The sequence below is a fragment of the Panthera uncia genome, unplaced genomic scaffold (assembly GCF_023721935.1).
Source record: "Panthera uncia isolate 11264 unplaced genomic scaffold, Puncia_PCG_1.0 HiC_scaffold_1277, whole genome shotgun sequence".
Taxonomy (NCBI): domain Eukaryota; kingdom Metazoa; phylum Chordata; class Mammalia; order Carnivora; family Felidae; genus Panthera; species Panthera uncia.
The window spans coordinates 45,708-67,198 of record NW_026057895.1 but is presented as its reverse complement, the minus strand read 5'-3'; the positions used below and the strand labels follow the sequence as shown (position 1 = coordinate 67,198).

At 32.8% G+C, this 21,491-nt stretch overlaps 1 protein-coding gene across 4 annotated transcripts in view; it reads left to right on the top strand.

The window, feature by feature from the left end:
* Positions 1 to 21,491, top strand: part of LOC125916871 (A disintegrin and metalloproteinase with thrombospondin motifs 6) — a 208,137-nt gene that overhangs the window by 159,690 nt on the left and 26,956 nt on the right. For all 4 annotated transcript variants that reach the window (XM_049623132.1, XM_049623131.1, XM_049623130.1 and 1 more), the window contains 2 exons: positions 9,392 to 9,538; positions 17,875 to 18,016. In XM_049623132.1, coding sequence (XP_049479089.1) covers positions 9,392 to 9,538; positions 17,875 to 18,016 — 289 coding nt within the window. The remainder of the gene's footprint in view (positions 1 to 9,391; positions 9,539 to 17,874; positions 18,017 to 21,491) is intronic.

Here is a 21,491-nt window from a genome sequence, read left to right as displayed (position 1 = left end):
AATTCATCGTCACAGAGTGGACAATTAAATGATATATTTACAAAGGAAACCTGTAAGTGAAAATGAATGATGTAGTTAGCTCAGCAGAGATGACATTCTCTAAAAAAAATTGTTGAATGAAAGAAACAAATTATAAAAGAATATCTACAGTGTAATTTCGGTTCTATAGACTTCAAAACCAGGTAAAATTAACATACATTGTTTAGAGATGCCATAGGGGATGATTACCACGAAAGTCAGGATAATGGTTCTTTCTTAAGGGAGGAAGAAGAAGATGATTCTAAAGTTGAACACAAGAGGCAAGCTTTTATTATTCTGAAAATGTTATGTTTCTTAAATTTAGTATTAGTAGGAGTTACATGGATGTTTCTTTATAATTATTATTTAAAATGTAAATATTTTATTATCTTTTAAGTATGCATGATATCATATATCATATAATATGCATGTGAGACTAAAATTAAACTCACAAAACAAAACAACAAATAAGAAAATATCATTAGAAGGTATGACAAGGGAGTTAATCAGACTTGTTACGAATTTTACTTGTGTTGGATGCTCTGCCTTCTGTGAAACTCAAATAGTGTCAATAAGCCATTAAATTTTTATGTTTATTTCAAGCGAAGCTGAGGCTTATCTTGTAGCAGTTTTTGTAACAATGATTCATGAGACCTCTATTCCTTGAGTTTTTGTTCAAAATGATTTTGATACTCAGTTTGGCTGAGTCCAAGTCATTACTCTGTGGTGTGCTGGTGTTAAGTGTCACCATGGTGAAATCTGAGGGTAATCTGATTGTTTTACCATTATAGGTAATTTGTTCTTTTGCCCCAGTTGCCCAAAATATATCTTAATTTTGCAGTCCATTAAGTTAACTAGAGTGTGGCTGTGTGTGAAGTCATTCTATGTCAGTTTTTCCTAGGACACCAGATTTTAGCCATTTTGGTTTCAAAAAATTTTTTTAATGTTTATTTATTTTTGAGAGAGAGAGAGACAGAGTGCAAGCAGGGGAGGAGCAGAGAGAAAGGAAGACACAGAATCTGAAGCCGACTCCAGTCTCTGAGCTGTCAGCACAGAGCCTGATGCGGGGCTGGAACTCACGAACAGTGATATCATGACCCTAGCCTAAGTCGGACGCTCAACTGACTGAGCCACCCAGGCAGCCCAGATTTTAGCCATTTTTATTTCTCAAAGTTTTCTTGAATTTTTTATAATCACTTTCTGTTTTATTATTTTGGCCCTTTTAGTGGAGACAACAGTGATATATATTGTATTTCTTTCCTTTATCTTTTAAAATGTCAGTTTTCATTTTTCTTGCTTTTCCAATCCTGTGATAAATCTTTTCGGCAGTTGCCTAATTTCATTTTTTGCTACCTCAGCATGGCCTTTTTCCTGTGATACTTTTATTTTGCACCCCACCCCCATTTACTTCCTCTGATAGTTTGTGTTTTCATCCCCTTTCTTGCCATATCTCCTTTGATTGCTTGTATTTCTGCATTAAATTCTTGTTTTTATAAAATGATGGCTTCATTAAGTTGGTTTGAATTTATATGTGTCCAGTTTTTATCTTTTCGGTACCAGTGTTTTTGTTCTGCTAAGTGTCCTCCATCTCCTATTCGTGTTTTTCTGTTCCAATTATTTATTTTCTAGATACACTTCTTGTTCCTTTTGAATCACGTGTTTGAATGAGTTTGATTTTCTGGAAGAACTATTTGTAGAAACTACAAATAGGGCCAGAGCTCTTTTCTTATCAGGAATTTATTAATGATATAGAGTAGTGCATGTGATTCAAGTTCTTTAACCCTGTATTCCTTTATAAAACTATTAGAATCTCTCTTTCACCCTTCCTTACCGACAGACTGCTTCCTACAAATATGGTTTGTGTGACTCCCATGTAAATAGGCCCAGCCTGGTCTTCTTCTGACAACTGGAGCAGGGTGTATATTCCAACAGTTTGCACTCCTACTTCAGTTGTTCTCAAGAAGGTATTTTTAGTTTTACCTCCCAGATTGTTGCACATAACTTTGGAGAAATATGCTTTGCTTGTTTACACTCAGACCTTCAATTATTGTTGTCTTTGTGTCTTGCTGCATTCATCTTTGCTTCTTCTGAATTCAGTCATCCTTTCACACACACGGTTTATAGTTTTAGAGGTTTTTTACATTTCATTAAATGCAAAATTTTTATTTATTTTTCTTGTGGGTTTTTTTTTTTTTTTTTTTACTGCTTAACAATATAGAAATAACTGTGTCCTTTCAGCTTTTGAGATAGGAACAGAAACAATAAGACATGAGAAAGGAAATTTCTGGTGTTTTTCTTGTATCCACTAGGACATTCAGTTGGAAATCTTCAACATATAATTTATTTCCTAGGATGGAAACAAAACAAAAAGCCTACTTTGTTTTAATAGATATTATTGAGAATTTGGGCTTTAGTTTTTTAAAAGATTAATACTAATATGAAGTATTTTGCTTTCAGAATTACTTAGCTTTTCATAATTGAGTATGTTATCCTAATCAACTACAATCTACTCTCTCATTGGATTTGAGATTTAATTTTACCCTACTTATAATTAATTATAAGTTAGCCTATAGTTGTCATATGGATGCTAACAAAAGACATGAAATTCCTGGATCAGAGACAAAGGATTTTATTCCTTACAGCAAAGTAAATAGCATTAAGCATCAGCATATTTATTTAATTTCTATTGGCCCCTGATCCCACAGAGGCAACACATATGGCTTAGATGAATGCTTCATACACAGTGGGTTTGCATCAAAACTGAAAAAAAAAAAATTGAGCTTGGGGAATCAACCACTTTTATAGCAAGTAGTAAATTAACCTGTTTTTTTATCCAGGGGTGGGGGGGTTACCTCATTTATCAAAGTTATCCTGTGAAATGTTCTGGTTAAAGCATAAGCCTTGCAGACTTGGAATACCCAGTAAAATATGGGGAATCAGAAGAGGCCCAAGGAGACTGTCTCTTCCAATCTCTCTCTCTCTCTCTCTCTCTCTCTCTCTCTCTATCTCTCTCTTTCTCTGCCTGCCTCTGTCTCTCAATCTCTGTTCATAAAACACTCCTCAAATGAGAATCCCTACCTCTATGTGATCTGAGATATTTTATTAAACACATAAAACCAACCAGGAACAGTTACCACTGTTAACTCATCCGAGTGGGCGCCATGTTCACCAAACTCTCTTTTGTTCTTATTCTTTTTTTTTTTTAATTATTATTTTTGAACTCAAGAGCAGAGAGTTGAGTTTGTTTTACGTTTATTGATCTATCTATCATCTATCTATCTTCTGTCTATCTATCTATCTATCTATCTATCTATCCATCTATCTTTTATCTTTGTATCCTCAGTTCTTAGCACAATATCATTATCATACCCACCAAGGACCCTTCTTGGTTAATATATGTAAATATGTATTTGTTTCTATAATCCTGTTTCCCATTCCAGTTTCTTTTCTTCCATAGGTAACTACTCTAATAAATTTTATGTGTATATTTGAATTCATATGTATCCTTGTAAAATGTCACATGTTTTATATATGTATGTGTTTATTTTTTAGCCTTTTAACTTTTGAAATAATTTCAAGCTTACAGAAAAATTAATATAATGGAAAGATTTCCCATATGCCCTTCACTCAGATTCAAGTATAATTAATATCTTATTTATTTTTATTTATTTATTTATTTATTTTAATATAATTTATTGTCAAATTGGCTTATGTACAACACCCAATGTTTATTCCAACAAGTGCCCTCCTCAATGCCTATCACCCACTTTCCCCACTCCCCCACCTCCCATCTACCTTCAGTTTGTTCTCTGTGTTTAAGAGCCTCCCCCACTCTCTGTAACTAATTTTTTCCCCTTCCCTTCCCACATGGCCTTTTGTTAAGTTTCTCAAGATCCACATATGAGTGAAAACATATGATATCTGTCTTTCTCTGACTGACTTATTTCACTTAGCATAATACCCTCCAGTTGCATCCACGTTTCTGCAAATGGCATGTTTTCATTCTTTCTCATTACCAAGTAGTATTCCATTGTATATATAAACCACATCTTCTTTATCCATTCATCAGTTGATGGACATTTAGGTTCTTTCCATAATTTGGCTACTGTTGAAAGTGCTGCTATAAACATTGGGGTACAAGTGTCCCTATGCATCAGCACCCCTGTATGCCTTGGGTAAATTCCTAGCTAGCAGTGCTATTACTGGGTTGTAGGGTGGTTCTATTTTTAATTTTTTGAGGAACCTCCGCACTATTTTCCAGAGCGGCTGCACCAGTTTGCATTCCCACCAACAGTGCAAGAGAGTTCCCATTTCTCCACATTCTCACCAGCATCTATTGTTCCTGATTTGTTCATTTTAGCCATTCTGACCAGTGTGAGATGGTATCTCAGTGTGGCTTTGATTTGTATTTCCCTGATGAGGAGTGATGTTGAGCATTGTTTCATGTGTCTGTTGGCCATCTGGATGTCTTCTTTGGAAATGTGTCTATTCAGCAACATTTACTTTAAATCTTTCTTTCTGTATATGTACGTGTATTTTTTTTCTGAGGTGTTTGGCAGTAAGTTGTAGACATGCGCCTTTTCCCTTAATATTTCAGTTTGTTTCCTGAGAAGAAAAGATAATCTCTTATATACCACAGTATAATTACCAAACTAGAAATTTTAACATTGATATACTACTATTATTGAATATGCAGTCTGTATTCATATTTCATCAATTGTCCCAGCAATGTGTTTTATAACTCTTTCTCCCATCCAATCCAGTTTCTATTGCATTTAGTTATGTTTCTTTAGTCTTTAATTTGGAACAATTCCTTGGCCTTTTGTTGTTATTTGAGAGTGTGTATGTAATTTTTGCTTATATATATGATATAATGCTATCAATCTTTTCCTTAATTTTTTCAGTTTTTAAGATCCACCCATATTTATGTGTAGACATCTATCTTGTTTGCTGCTTCCAATTTCTGCTCAGTATCCCATAATATGCATCAGCCAACGTTTACTTATCCATTCCCTAGTGACAGACACCTAGATTATCTTCAACAACTTGCTGTCATAAATAATTCTGTTATGAACATCTTCCTACATGTTCTCTTTGGGAGTATTCCTGGGATATATAGCCAAGATTAGAATTGTTGGGTCATAATATATCTGCCTGTTTAATTTGACAAAGTACTGCTGAATTGCTCTCTAGAACAGCCGCCCTGACCATATACTTTGTTCTAGATAACATTCTAATTTTTGCTATTATGGTGGTTTTAAAGTGGACTCTTGTTTATTCTTTCTGATCACTAATGAGTTTCACTTCTTTTACCAACTGTTCACTGAGATAGACTTTCCTCAGGAGGGAACCTATCTTTACATACGTGTGTGTGTGTGTGTGTGTGTGTGTGTGTGTGTGCACGCACGCTCGTGCGTTATACTCTAGCACAATCAGCCTCTTAGAGGGATCTTTTGAAGTTGATGTCATGAACAGCAGTTGTAAACCCCTATTTTACTTGACATTCTCTTAGACAATTAAACCTAAGTCCTTAAGACAACTATCTGCATCTGACAACTAAAGATTGTTAGTAGAAATAGAACTTGTAAGGATTCCTCCTTCATGTACTAGAATTCATGAGCTGTTTTTTTTTAAGTTTATTTATTTTGAGAGAGAGCGTGTGTGAGTAGGGGAGTGACAGAGATGGAGGGAGAGAGTAGTCCAAGCAGTCTCCTGCAGAGCCCAGTGCAGGGCTTGAACTCACAAGCTGTGAGATCATAACCTGTGTGGAAACCAAGAGTCAGATGCCCAACTGACAGAGCCACCCAAGTACCCCTGAATTCATGAGCTTTAAAAAAAAATTTTATTTGAGTATGGTTGGCATACAATGTTACATTAGTTTCAGGTATACAACATACTATTTTAACAAGTTTGTATGTTATGCTGTGCTTGTCACAAGCATAGCTACCCTCTGATACCATACAATGCTATTACAATATGACTGTATAACCCTAAGCTGTGCCTTTTGTTCCTCTGATTAATTCATTCCATAGCATGAAGCCTGTATTTCCCACTCTTTCTTCACTCATTTTGCCCATATCCCTAGCCTCCTCCCATCTGACAACTATAATTTTGTTCTCTGTATTTATAGGTCTGATTCTGCCTTTTTTTTTTTTCTTTTGTTTTGTTTTGTTTTGTTCTTTAGATTCCACACTTGAGTGAAATCAAATTGGTTTTATCTTTCTCAAGTCTGACTTACTTCACTTAGCATAATACCCTCTAGTTCCATCCATGTTGTCACAAATGGCACAATCTCAACCTTTATTAGAAAATGATAGAATTTCTGGAATACTGTAAATACTAGCATGCAAAAAATAAAATGTTATATACCTCTTTGAAATGTATCAATTGAATCTAAATGCCATTACATTTTGCTAACTTTCATTATGCATTTAAAAACTATGAACAGGGGCATCTGGGTGGCTCAGTCGGACTTCGGCACAGGTCATGGTCTCACAGATTGTGAGTTGGAGCCCCACGTCAGGCTCTGTGCTGACAGCTCAGAGCCTGGAGCCTGCTTCAGATTCTGTGTCTCCCTCTCTTTCTGCCCTTCCCCCTCTTGCACTCTGTCTCTCTAAAAAAATAAACATAAAAAAATTTTTTTTAGTGAAAACAATGTGAACATGGTCTTTTTCATGGTCAAAATTTACATCATTTTTTCACTCCTTTAACTCAATATATATGCTTCATCTTTCCCAAACAGAGTATTATCCTGATGTATATTTTAATATTTCTTAATATACCTTAAAATATATTTTCATACTTAAATGTGTTTTAATTATATAAAATATCTTTATCACAAAATGCATATAAATTGCAATTACATTTTAAAAATTTCCTGTGATAATGAAGGAAATTTTTTTTCTGGATTATAGATTCATTACATTACAATAATTATTAGTCAATCATTGATCAGAAACACATATACATATTACACATTTTAATACATAATTAAATCTAAAAGTAAAGTTTTATAGAAAAATGTTCCTTTAATTATTTATATTTTTTTCAGTTACTGCATTTGTCTCTCTATTGCTAGAATGAGGCAGAATTTCAACATTAATTCAACTCTGATTTTTTTTTACAGAGGTGAATGCTGACAAAATTTGTTCACATAAATAAGTGAAAGGAATTTATTATAGAAATATCATTCACTTCTTTGAACTCCTTTTGTATTATTTGTCAGAACATAACCATTGGTGATCTAGCATCAAAAAGATTTTTTAATAACCCATCAACTGTTAATTTGATTATATCCTCTCATAAACTTGATGAAAATAAGTAACTACGTGATATGTTATTCATTCATTAAAGTCATTCTTTTTCTCAACACTAACACCAAATAATTCTGATTATCTCTTTTCTTGACACATTTTTATACCCCAAGGCAATGAACTATTGTAAAATTATGGATAGGTGAAGGATAAGTTTTTCTTTTATAAGGTGGGAGAAATAAGATCTTAAAAGGAGAAGCTTGACTTTTTTTTTTTTTAGAAAAGAGTACATGAGGAAATTGAAGATCTCAAAAATTATTCTCTTACAGCCATCTGTGTCTGCCTACACCTATCTTGACATGTCTCAGGAATATGTATAAGTCTGTTGCTAAAAGGAAATAATATTTTTAGGCTATCATCTTTTTAAAAGAATCATAGTGGTATTCACATGGTAACATCAATCTTTGAGAGAAGTATAGAATTTTAAGTTTATTGAATTAAAAATTTACATTAAGGAGCTTATTATGTAACTCTGCAGCTGATTGTTTTGACAGAATAATATCTAATTCAATAAACTGTAAACTCTGCCATCATTTTCTTAGAAGACCATTCAAAGAGATTGATTCCAATGTGTTGATGTCAAATAAGAAGACTAAATACTGGTGTTCATGGAAGGTTATTTGGTGTTTTAATTTAGGGCTCTGGATATACAATCTCATATGTTTCTCTTCCTTTGCTTATGTTAGTTCCTCCACATAAATTCCTAGTTTCTTCTCCTTTCCCCACTTATTTTATGTCTTTATTATAGCTCTTTTATGTTGTATTTATGAAGACCAATCCACTCAGCTTCTTAAACATGTCTCACATCTAATCCCACCTGTCTATCTTAGTGCCCTAGTTCAGACCTACATCAGTTCTCTGCCTCATTCTCTTCCCACTGCTTTTTGTTCCATCTGTTTTCCCTGCCTCCATTGTCTTCTCACTCCAATGTCTGGACCATAGAGTTACTGTAATGACCTGTCCAAAATACAAATCAATTCCATATTCTCCTACTCTGAAATATTCACTTGCTCTTACTCACAAACCTTCAGCATCTCTACATGCCAAAAGTATTAATATTTACTTTCATTTATTGTAATTCTCTATTCTCAACTACCTTTCAAATTTTTTCTCCAGCAGCTGTCATCAATATGTTTTATACTCTTGTCACACAAATTACTTATTTCCTTTTATACATATCCTGGTACATTTATTAGGATGTCACAATAGACACATAACTTTATGTTTTCAGTAATATTCAACATAAACCTTTGACCACCTGTGAAAAAAGACTAAAATTTATTCATATGCAGTGGACATATCCTTTATAGGAAAATTTATGATTTATCATTGAGATATGTTTTTATATCACATTGATGATAGCACTAAACATGGGTATAGGACCCAGGGTAGGGGAATGACAAAGACAAGCTTTGAATAATGAAAGGAAACCAAGGTAAAGAAAATCTCTCTAGCCATAATCCTTAAATGTATCAAGATTTTTCAAAAGGTGTTTTGAAAACACATATACAAACATAAATTACATATGTATTTAATTCTCCTTTATATTTCTAACAAAAAAAAGATTTTTGGATTTGGCTTTAACCTAGAACTCAATGGATTATAGCCATCTTTTTCTAATTCCCTTTTAGATTCAGCATAGGGAGGAAACAAACTCTAGGATGTTAAAAGGCTGTTTCTACTAACATTTACTAACTGTATGATCTTTAATAGGTCATTTAATTTTACTAAACTTCAGTTTTTCATACCTATAAAGTGAGAATTAATACACATCTCCTATCTATTCAGGGAAAGATTATATCATATGAGCTACCATTTGAAAGTATATGATCAATTAAAGAGATATAAAAATAAATTGTATCATAGAAATATTCTGTGGTCTCCTTAACTTTAATCTTGTATTAATCTTGTATTTCCTTAGAGGATCTTGATAGAAAGTATATGTTGGTAAGGCTAATGAATGATCAAATAAGGAAATAAAGGATACATTGGGGGTTCATTTATTTATTTATTTTATTTCTTTCTTTCATGTTTCTTATGTTTTTTCCTTGCTAACACAGTTTTGGTATGAACCATGATGGAATTGGAAATTCTTGTGGGACGAAAGGTCATGAAGCAGCAAAACTTATGGCAGCTCACATTACTGCGAATACCAATCCTTTTTCCTGGTCTGCCTGCAGTCGAGACTATATCACCAGCTTTCTAGAGTAAGTAATCTCTAGAGAGTGATGATGAATTGCTCCAGAAGTAAGCCCTTGGTAGAAGCCTAATATGTAGTGCTTAAAACTGCATAATGAGTAACTTTTATAGGGTGATATTTCAGGCTGTTCCCAAAATACTTTAATATATCGCTGTGGCAAATTTTTTCCTTCATACTCAAAAAAGAACTTGGTAGATTAGAGAAACTGGAGCAAGGATATAAACGGGGTTGATGATGTGAGTGTCAGAAATGTTCAATCAGTGGGAAACAATGTCAGAAAGAATTTAAATTTACACAGTTTAATAGAGCGTAGGCCAAACTTTAATTCAGTGATGATATATTTCATTTTGTTGTTGAAAAAACTGAGTTTTTTAGGAATGAATGCTAAAGTATCTAATAGTAACAAACAACAACAACAAAAAACCAAACACCCAAGAAATGAAAATGAGAAAATGAAAATTTAATTTGAAATTTATTAAGTGACTCATCTTTTCTACAGTTTGAAAACTTCTTTCCTAATCTTTTAATGTATATTCCAAGTTTGTGGTTACTTAAATGTGAGATATATAAATTAGCTCAGGTATAACTGTGTTTATGAAAGCAGATATTCTTTCACATCTCGCCTGTATAGGACTTCAGGACTGGACTTTGGAAACTCATGTAAGACTTAGGTCTCACTTTCTAACTGTGCAACCATTAGCATGTTACTTAACCTTTCCTAATCTTCAGTGACCTCACTTGTTAAATGAGTTACATAATAATACATGCATCATCAGGTTGTTAAATATATAGCTATATACAATGTCATAATGTGTATGAAGTACAATAGACATTCATTAAGTGGTAAATATTATTTTAAATAATATTGAGGCTTTAAGCATTATTGCTCTATCATTATCTTCAACCGTTTTGTGCCACTTTTTTCTTGGGTAGGAGAGATTAAATACTCTGTGAAAAAGTGACTCATAGATAAAGCACTTGTGAACAACAGAAATTCTTTTTAAAAATTGTCTTTCTTCAAAGTTCACATTTATATGACTATGGTGTAAAACTTTAAAGATTCAGAAAAGCTATGTAAGGTAATATTATTCATTATAATCACATTCTGAAAACTTAAAGTTACAAATTTTTAAGCCCCAAACAAGAGATTTTAAATTACCTATCACAGTGCTTTCAACAATCAGAGATCAAAAGGTAAATATTTAAACTGAGCCTTTTTGAATTAATTAATATAATAATGAAACAGAAAGAATTGGAAATTCATATCAGAATGTAATTCCTCTGAATAATTATGCTATAACCTAAATATTTTTAATTTTAGTAATAAGTAATTATGACACTGCTTGCTTAGTGCCAAAACTGGATTGAAGGCTATAAAGATAGACCACAGAGAATTTGTTACACATCTTTGGGCAGTTTTTAACACAAAGCAGTAGCATTATCATTTTCCAAGATGTTTTTAATGAGATCATATTACCTAAATTTTAAACATTGTTGAAGATCTGCTCTCCCCAGAAATCAAGCCAGATCTGGAATTTCTCCATTGACTTGGCTCATGTTTTTATAATGGAATCTTAGTGTCTATCACCAGAAAGACAAACTGTATAACATGCTCAATATTCCTGTGAATTTTTGAAGGCTTGTCTCCTCTTTTTTTTTTTTTTTCCAAGTACTATTTTCTTTCTCCCCTATCCTGTTTATTTTGCACAGTTTATTTGCTAGGACCATCTCTGTATACCTAATATAAGCACCAGTTTTTATCTCTTGCCAGACCCTGCGTAGTCAAAACTGTATTAAGACTGTTAAAAAAAAAATCCCCAAAAGGGAATCCCTAAATTACTAATAAAATATTGTTAAGAAATCACCAATGGTTTGGTGAGAGATGTAAAATTATTACTAGGTACGGGAAAGTGTTCCATTGAATTAATTAAAAGAATTAATCCAAAAAGCATTATTTAAGCCTTATTGCCTCTTTGCATTTTGTATGTAAGCATGATTAGTGTTGACAGGGTCCTAAAGGGCTTATTTATCCTGTATTTTATGAAAATATTTCTGTTGTGCATCCTCATGGGAATGCTCACAAAGTTAAAGCCATCAGTAAAAGATAGATATTAAAGACAATATGTAGAGACTTGGGGAAAGTTGGCTTTTTTTTCCCTCTTTAATAATAAACTAAACAACTCTGATTATAATCTGACCAAGCAATAAAGGTTTTTTAAACACAGGGCCCTTTAAAAAGGTCAGTTCACTGGAGCACAAAGACATAATAGTAACTTTCTTGAATTTCTTTGTTCCTTTTTATTAATGCAGTTGGCTTAATTGCTTTAACAGCTATGTGTGATATTTTTAAAAATCCAGTGATATTTTGATCAGGGATTGAGGTTACATTTATGTTTTATAGTTGGCTCAAAAAGACTCATAACATTTTATTTTAGTTTCTCTTCTCAAGAAAAAGAAATCTTGAAAGATGAATTGTTTAGGAACTGCAGCCCAGCCAACAAAATGCATACCTTTCTTTACTTAGTGACTGTATAGGCCCGAGATGATGGTGGATTTTAACAATGAGCTTTCTATGATTTATAGACATTCACTATTCACTATGTTCAACTGAAAACAATTCCATGGCCTTTAAATGCCAGTAAAGTAAATCTCTCGTGTCTTTCTGAAACACTAGGTGCTATTGATCAACCAGGAGATGGTGTTTACCAACTCCCAATATTTTTTTTCAGATTTCTTAAACTCGGTGATTCAATAAGTGGTTCATGAATCGCCCAGAAGCCGTCCTGATTAAATAATAAAGAACCCATTTCCGTTAAAATGGACGTGTTATGCCAGCTTCTGATGTTTTCGACGACGGCTTTGCAGGTAGTGTCCTTCCTATCTGCCTGCGGGACTTATTTACTTATTTATTTAGAAAATAAAGAAAGATGAACCTGGTATCATGGCTCACACTCATTGATGACTATGGGCTAATTTACCAGGCAGTGGAAGACAGCCAGAAGTAGTTTAGGCCAGTTTTTCATACATTTTCCACCACTTAGCGGTAGTACAGAGTAATTTCATATAGTTTTCAAAAATTCCAGAGCCTCTGTGAATCAACTATTGCTCTATTTAAATTAAAGTCTGTTAAATTGTTTGAACTGTCAGAGATCCATAGCAAAATTTCCTACAGTTCCAAATTAAATACAGACTAGCCGTTTTCACAGAAAGGATGGAAGCTGAATAAAGAAAGGCAATATGATTGTTGAAGGTGAACTAGAAAGAAGGATCTACAACAAAAGTGATATAAGATGAACAGGATGACCAAGACACTCCCATTGTCTTGTAGCAATTACCTTTGAAGATCAGTATCAATAATCTTTAAATGGAAACCAATTTCATAGATTGGACCCTCTTTTTATATGGAGCCCAAGAAACAGAAAAACAAGTTTCTCTTCCTTATGTTAATCAGGCACATTTTGGGGACTTCACTCTAACCCCTAAATATCTTTGATAAATCACAGTTACATATCGAGAAAAGAGGATAACTGAGTAAATCATTATCATTACAGTGTTTGTATGTTGGAAGCCTCAAATTCAGTTATATTCAAGCGTCACAGTCATACAGAGGGCAAGAGAGAAAGGTCTAACTTATTTTAGAAGGTAGTTATTATTAGTTTTGTGGATATTGATAAAGCAGTTTACAATAACATAGTAGATAAGACACTTGACTTACCACAGATAATGCAATTGATTCATTTAATTTAGGTGTATGAGCACAATTTTGTGTTACAAATAGGAATTGACATTAAATGTTAACTTTTTGTTGTTGTTGTTACAAGACTGTTAAGATATGTATAGGGTATATAGAATGATTTATTTTTTAGATTGACCCACTGTGTGGCTGAAGGTCTGTACTTTATAGTATAATTGTTTAAGTAAAAAATAAATCTAAAATTGCAATTAAGAGAATGTGCTCATGTGTTCTGGAAACAAAGCCAAGGGTGCATATTTTACATAGGGATCTGTAAATATTAACTGAAGATTCCACTCTGGCTCATGTTCCCATTTCAAGATTAATTTTCGAACTATGTAAATAAGACTTCTCTAAATTAGAAGTCGAATACATAAAATATGATTTTGCTATCATGCTGCAAGGATTTCTGGAAATGTAAATATATTTTGATTTACTAAGAATTTCATAATCTGGGAAAAAGCGTGTTCTCAAACATGCATTTTTTCTACTAAGAATTTCATAATCTGGGAAAAAGTGTGTTCTCAAACATATTTCTTCTGTTTTGTCTTAGATGCATAAACAAAAGTAGAGTTTATTATTATCTATAGTGCTGTAGATATTAGCTAAGATTAGGCTTTGTAGTGAAATAGATGCTGATAGGAAAATAATCATAGTTCTACTTTTTATGTATATTGTTTTGCTCAGGACAAGTGTTATATCTGCTTAATAATAATGAGTTGTAATAGTATCTCATAGATGGAAAGTAACAGTGCTCATTTCATTTATTAATGAGTGAAGTTTATGTTTTCTGAGTGGATAATTTGCATATGACCAAGGCACAAACCATCTATACTTAAAAGTGCCATTCTTATTTTGATAAAAGTAGCCTAAATAACACTAGATTTAGCATAAGAATTATAGGGTTATATCAGTTAGCTAGAACCCTAGATTTAATACAATATTCATAATTTCCATTTTGTTAAATGGAGATAATTACAAAATATAAGGAGATAACTCATCTAATATTTTTGAGAAAGGAAAAACGTTTGTACCAGGAGAACTGTACAAAGATGTTCTTTATCAGCAGAATTTGCAATTTTCAGAAATTAGGAATAATGCAAATGTTTGTTAATAGAAGAATGGATAAGTAATTGTTACATAATCTTAAATGGAATATTAAAGAACAGTATTAATGAACAAGCTACAGGTATACACATCAACATGGGTATATTTCACATTCATAATGTTGAACAAAAGAATAGTCACAAAAGAAAACCTATAGTATGACTCCTTTTATATAGTCCAAAAATAAGCAGATTAATAATTGGGAGATGTATAATTACTAAGATAAGCATGGAAATAATGATTTTAAAAGTCAGAATATTAGTTACTTTTTGTGGAGAATATGAGGGATGTGTTTAGGGTTAAGTGTTTGGGAATTTCCTAAGCAGCGGGGAGACACTTCTAGGGTTAAATATACATCTCTCAGACCCATATCCTCTACCTGTTATACTTACATCCGTGATATTTCATAATGGCAATTGATGACTCAGATGCATGGAAATATCCAGAATTATTATTTTCTAAGGGTTAATTAAAATAATTGTGATCTTAAGTTACTTGAAAGTAGCAGGAAACTGGCAGACACATTTTAGTAACATTATGCAAAAAATATTTTTATCACTTCATGTCCAGTTAAGAATTAAAATATGAAGGGGCGCCTGGGTGGCGCAGTCGGTTAAGCGTCCGACTTCAGCCAGGTCACGATCTCACGGTCCGTGAGTTCGAGCCCCGCGTCAGGCTCTGGGCTGATGGCTCGGAGCCTGGAGCCTATTTCCGATTCTGTGTCTCCCTCTCTCTCTGCCCCTCCCCCGTTCATGCTCTGTCTCTCTCTGTCTCAAAAATAAATAAAAAACGTTGAAAAAAAATTTTTTTTAAAAAGAATTAAAATATGAAAACTATCCCCCCCTGAATACTTTAATCCAGGTTTTACTGTATATATCAGATATGGTTAGTAGGAAAATAAGTAGTACATTTTCTACCCAAAACATAGAAAAAATTTAAATCAATCTTGGAGATACTCCTACCCTTGCTTTCCCAGAGCCAATAATAGGTAAGATCTTAGTGACTTGTACAGTTCTATAGACAAACCCATTTCAAAAGGCCTTTGTTGCTGCTGTATTCCTAAATACATGTCCACTTCAAAAAGATCTATACGATTTTTTAATATTTTATTTCATATGGTATTTTATTCTTCTGCAAAGAATAAGATTTGTCTATATATTTAATTAGACCATATTAATACAAAGCTATAAACACTTCTAAAGAATGGAAATAAAAATCCACTTTTGAGTAGAAGACTTTGTCCACAGGTCACCACAATGCATGCCTTCTGTATTGTCTGGGGGCCCTTCCATTGATTGTGTGATTTGGTATTTTTTGAACAACATGAACCATGATTAGAAGACCATTAATACCTGGGAACAAGAACTTTAAATGAAAGAATAATTTTTGCTTCCTTCTAGGTTAAGCCAAATTTCTGTTTACTTTCAGAAAATAATTTTTTTCCCAGGGTATCTATTCTTAAACTCTTTTGGGGAGGTCCATATAGTACTTCCTCTAGGTTTTTAGGTTAATTTTCTATACCTACAAGTTATTATGTATAACAATTTTTAATAGACTTTTGAGTTAATGCTACTTAGGTGAATATATCTTATACTTTCTTTTTTATGCTATCAGCAAATATTTTTACCTATGGGACTCTGTACTTAAGTACTTCAGTACTTAAAATTTTCCCATTGATTTATAGTAGCACTTGATTTTTTTTTTTTACATATTTCAATCTTTTCATAAAGACTTGTAACTTTGTTGTAGATGGAGATGAAACTGATATTTTAGAAGAAATATTATGGAATTAAAGTACTAATTCTTTATTTCATGAATATTATGTTTTATCAAAATAGTCCATCTTCATTCAGTAGAGTTTTTACATTTGACCTCTTTTATCATTAGTCTTAACATAAAATTTTGAATTTACTGATAGAATTGCATTTGTCTAAAATTTGCATATCTATGTAGATTAAAGATATTTTACATAACAAAATTAAAAAGCTTGCTGTTTTAAAAATTCATCTAGAAATAGTTTTCCTTAATGATCTGCATGTCAATTTCCAAAAGTAAAATAAACAGGAAGTAAAAAGCATTCTGTCATGAAAACTGGATAAGCAGGTGAAAAAAAAGTTTTCTATTAAGTACCTTGAACAGTGACAAGTGAACTGATTATAATAGCCAATAATAAAACCCATCTGTATTAGCACCACGTTTAATATTCCATCTAAATATTTTTCTTCATTAAAAATTAACCAAGTGGGGCATAAGTGAAAGGAAAGGGTATAAAGAGGACAGTGTTCTGCCCTCTTGGGTTTTTTAATCTATCACTAATGAATAACATGGTTCAGTTTCTAAAAGGTATTAATTTCCTGCTGCACAAATACACGTTTTTTATATAGCAAATTAACCTTTACATTTTAAGAAATATGACAAAATAGTAAGTGAATATGAAGCTCATTATTATGCATGGCTCTTTGTTACTTATCTATAAATGAAAATTTGTACTGTCCTAAATAATAGTTGAGGAACTTCTACTTGTGAAATTATTTTCCTTTGGCAAAGTGGATGGAAAAGATTTGGAAAAAAAAACACAAGTGCTGGCACAATTGACAGGAATGTTGGAAAAAATTTTTAAATGTTGGCATAGGAATTCTTTAAAAATTCTAAGTTACTCACATGTGAAATGAAAGTAAAAAAGCATCTGTCCTATTTTATGCACACTGACTTAAAAAAATGAACAATTATATTTAGCAAAGTATAAAGCTCTTTAAACTAAGGTATTCTGTCTGGTTTTTGGCGATCTTTATATTATTTGTTCCACTGAATTAAAATATTATGTTTGAGTGCAAGCATACTTTGAAAAGCAGAAATTGCAGAGAGAAGAGAACATTCTCCTTTCCAACTCTGATGACCCTAGATGAAATATGAAATTTTTGAGAGACTAAACACTTCTAATATACTTGAGAGAACTTTGGATTTTGGCCTCCTCTGTCATTCTGCCCATTTATTATTGAAATATTTCAAGAACCTTTGGACATGTCTTACTACAGCATCTATTGTTCTGCCCAAGTTAGGAGTATATAGATTAGGTCTTTAAGAATTACAACCATGGTTTTGTTTTGTTTTGTTTTTTAATTTTCCACATTTTATGTTTTTAATTCTACTACCAGATGTGGTTACATTTTCATGGAAAACAAACAAGAAGCTTAGAGCAATATGAAATTCTGTTTTGATTCCTTTAGAAATTAGTTTAAATCAGTGTTTGAAGGCCAACATGACATTTTCAGATTGTTGTCTGAGATGCTTTTATTGTGTCTTGGTGCTGGAAAAAACTATTGGAGCTCTTATTCACATTTCAGTAAATGTATTCTATTTTGCCATGTGACTATTTATTGGTAGAATGTATTGCTTTTCACGCATCAAGTTATTAAAGCAAAGAGTTCAACACATGGTTTCATAATTGTGATGGAAATAGTCCATAGTGTACCTAATTTCCTTTGATCCTTTATGTTGAACAGTTCAGGCCGTGGTACTTGCCTTGATAATGAGCCTCCCAAGCGTGACTTTCTTTATCCAGCTGTGGCCCCAGGTCAGGTGTATGATGCTGATGAGCAATGCCGTTTCCAATATGGAGCAACATCACGCCAATGTAAATATGGGGTAAGAAGTCTTAATCCTTATGTTTAGTCACTTATATGTGTTCTTTCATGACACAAATATTAAGTTGGAATTTTATTGAGTGTAGTATACATTTGGTAACATCTTTAATGCAAATATGGCCTTTGACTCACTGCTTTTTTTCTGATATCATTTATCTAATATCTATTTCTAAATGAGTAATCTTAAATAAGTTTCAGATGTCTTGAGAGGGATGCAGGTAGAATTTTAATAATTTCTAACGTATTTCTTTTAAAGTCCTGAGTTTATAATGCCAACTTTAGTTTGTCTTTTGAAATGTTATGGTTTTGAAAATTTCTCCCTCCCGGCCTTTTCTGGTACTCTAATAATTGTGTTTAAGGGAATTTTCATATTGGCTAAGAGCCTTTATTTTAATTTATACTTTTTAGTACTGAGTCATTTCAAGTTGCTTCATTCACTGCCCACATTCTAACACAACAACTGAGTGGGGACAAGATGACATTAACCCAAATAGAAAAACAAGGAAAATTACTGTGGAAAAAAATGCAGGTTTCATAACTGACTCTTCATGTCTGCCTAAAAATGTGGGCAGTGGATGAAGCAACTTGAAATGACTCAGTATTAGAAAGTATAAGTTAAAATCAAATAAATAGTATTATATATATAAACAATAAAAAAATTTTATAGAGAAGGAGATCAGTGACTAGTATAGAGACATGTTCATATACGTACCAGTGTAAACATACTGAATGAAAAAATAAGATTTTTAAATGACAAGTTGTTTATAAGAAGAATTCAAGTTTAAAACATAAGTTTAAAGGGTTGGTTTCTGTTTTTATGTAAATAATGTTTAAAATCACTTAAAAAAATAATAACCAAAAACGAATTAAGTTTTAAGGTAGTAAAGACTAAACAATATACACATTGTACTGTGCCGATTAATCCTCTTGGGTACAGTACAAAGGAAAGTAATTTTCAAAATATCCCTTGGGTGACAAACATATTATTCACGGTAGGCTTTGGCAGCACATTTTATGCACTAGATTTGAAGATTTTGTGCAACTATCTAAATATCTAAAGCCTTGAATGAAACTTTGGTCTTTCTTGTTTTTCTGTAAAGAGTCTTCTTTTATTGTTTCTGTATGATTTTAGCTCCTTTTTTTTCTTGGGTTGCTTTTTCATATAGAAAAAGTTGGTCAAATTTCAATCACCGACTTCTTATTTACTTGTAGCTTAGTAGGTTGAAATTCATGATTTAATGAGGTTACAGATTTTCTGTTCTTATCTTTGGTGTCTCATATCTTTATTAGCAAGTGAAATAGTTAATCTACATTTTAATTTTTTTATTGGAAATTGGGCTTTAACTGCACCTATGTATTTTCATATTAGATAATTTATATTATCAGTTTTGCAGAATCTATGGATGCATCTTTTCTTTCTTTAATAATTAATTAAAATTTTCATCTGATTATCCTATCTCTCTATTACAAATATCTCAGACTAGTTGATTTGAAGTGAGATAAATAGTAATTGTAAAATTGTATGTTTTAAGTTTATGTTCCCCATATTTAGCTTTAGATTCTATTTATGTGTTATGTTTATAAAAGCGTTTTTCAAATATTTATTTTGAGAGAGAGAAAGAGAGAGAGCCCACAAACAGGGGCAGGGCAGAGACAGAGAGAATCCCAAGCTGGCTGCGCGCTGTCGGTGCAGAGCTCAATGCGGGACTCAACTCCATGAAATGTGAGATCATGACTTGAGCTGAAATTAAGAGTCAGACTCTTAACTGAGCCAACCAGGTGCCCCTAAAAGCTTTTGTAATAGATATAAAATAACATTAGGAAAACTTGGGGAAAGACATTAGCATCTTACAATCCTATGCAATTTCACATATTTTGTCATTAATCTTTTCACTTTGATTTGCAGCAAAATGGTTTTCTTAGACTCATGTACTATATGAAAATGCTTATGCTACCTTTTTATAATGTGCTATATATTGCCAAGAAAGTTTCTTGAGTCATAATAGATTCTGTACAATCACTCTCACTTCTTAAGCTTGTGCCCGAAAAATTGGGTTTACACCATTGGTAGCACCCAAACACACATTGTGTTTTATCTGGTGAATTCCTAAGGTTTTAAATGATTCTAAACACTTTTTTAGAAAACAGTAGCAGCTTTGAAAGTAGGAGTCCAGTCAGGTAAACAAGACATACTTCAGATGGTAGCTGAAGGGAAAACAAACCAGCCCTGATTTAGCTGTCAGGGGGTTATAGCATCCTGAGATGAACACTAGACAAAGTACTGGGGGCTTAGAAGAACACTACTACAGACTTTTAGTGAGGGGACACCTTGGTGTTGGACATCAGGAAATGATCCCTCTTTCAACTAGCAGGTCTCTAATGATGCCAGGGAAGATTTTAAGCAAGTACAGAGTAACACATGACTGCAGCAGTGATCAGCTTTCCATCACTTCTGCTTCGGTTATTATGTGACCATTGCTAGGGTTACTTGTGATTATATCTGCGATTACAAAAAATGTTACTGAAATTCATTGTGAGCAGGTTCATTAATATACATGTTATAATTGAGAGTTTACATGAAAATTTTTATTTTTTATTCTACTTCAGGACAGCATCTTGTACCATTATTCTTGTAGATCATCTGTTTATGTTTTCTAGGTATCTATCACTTCCAGTAGAAGTAGTGAGGAGATTGTAATGGCTATAAATACAAAGAACAAAACAGTATAGTATATACAGAGTAAAATAGTTGTATAATGTAGTAATTTATAAATGTTATGTGGTTTGTGGTTTTACATACTATCTTTTTCTGGGATACTTCAGACTACTTTGATAAAAATTGTAATTGTTTATTAATATTTTGTAGATAGTGAAACTAAAATACAGAATTTGATTTACCTACCCTAAGGTTAAAACAAAAATTTTAAAAGGTCTAGGGGTGCCTGGGTGCCTCAGTCAGTTAAGCATCCAACTCTTGATTTCAGCTCAGGTCATGATTTCACAATTCATGAGTTCAGTCCCAGCATCCAGCCCCATGCTGACAGGGCAAAACCTGCTTGAGAATCTGTCTCTCCATCTCTCTCTGCCCTTCCTCTGCTCAGGTGCATGCTCTTGAAAGAAATAAAGGAAGGAAGGAAGGAAGGAAGGAAGGAAGGAAGAAAGGAAAGAAGGAAGGAAGGAAAGAAGAAAGGGAGGGAGGGAAGGAGGGAGTGAGGAAAAGAAAGAAGGAAAGAAAAGGAAAGAAAGAGAAAGAGAAAAAGAAAGAAAGAAAAAGAAAGTTCCATTTTCTGTTAGATGTAGTAAATATGTTAATAAAGATAGCAAATATATTTTATTTCAGGAGACACTGTTTATCAGTTTTCATCAAATGGTGTCTGTTTCTAAATATCTTCTTAAAACAAAACAAAACAAGACAAAACAAAACTCTCCATTTTATCCCAGTCTTTTTCGGGAGAGGGGTGATCTGGAAATACGCC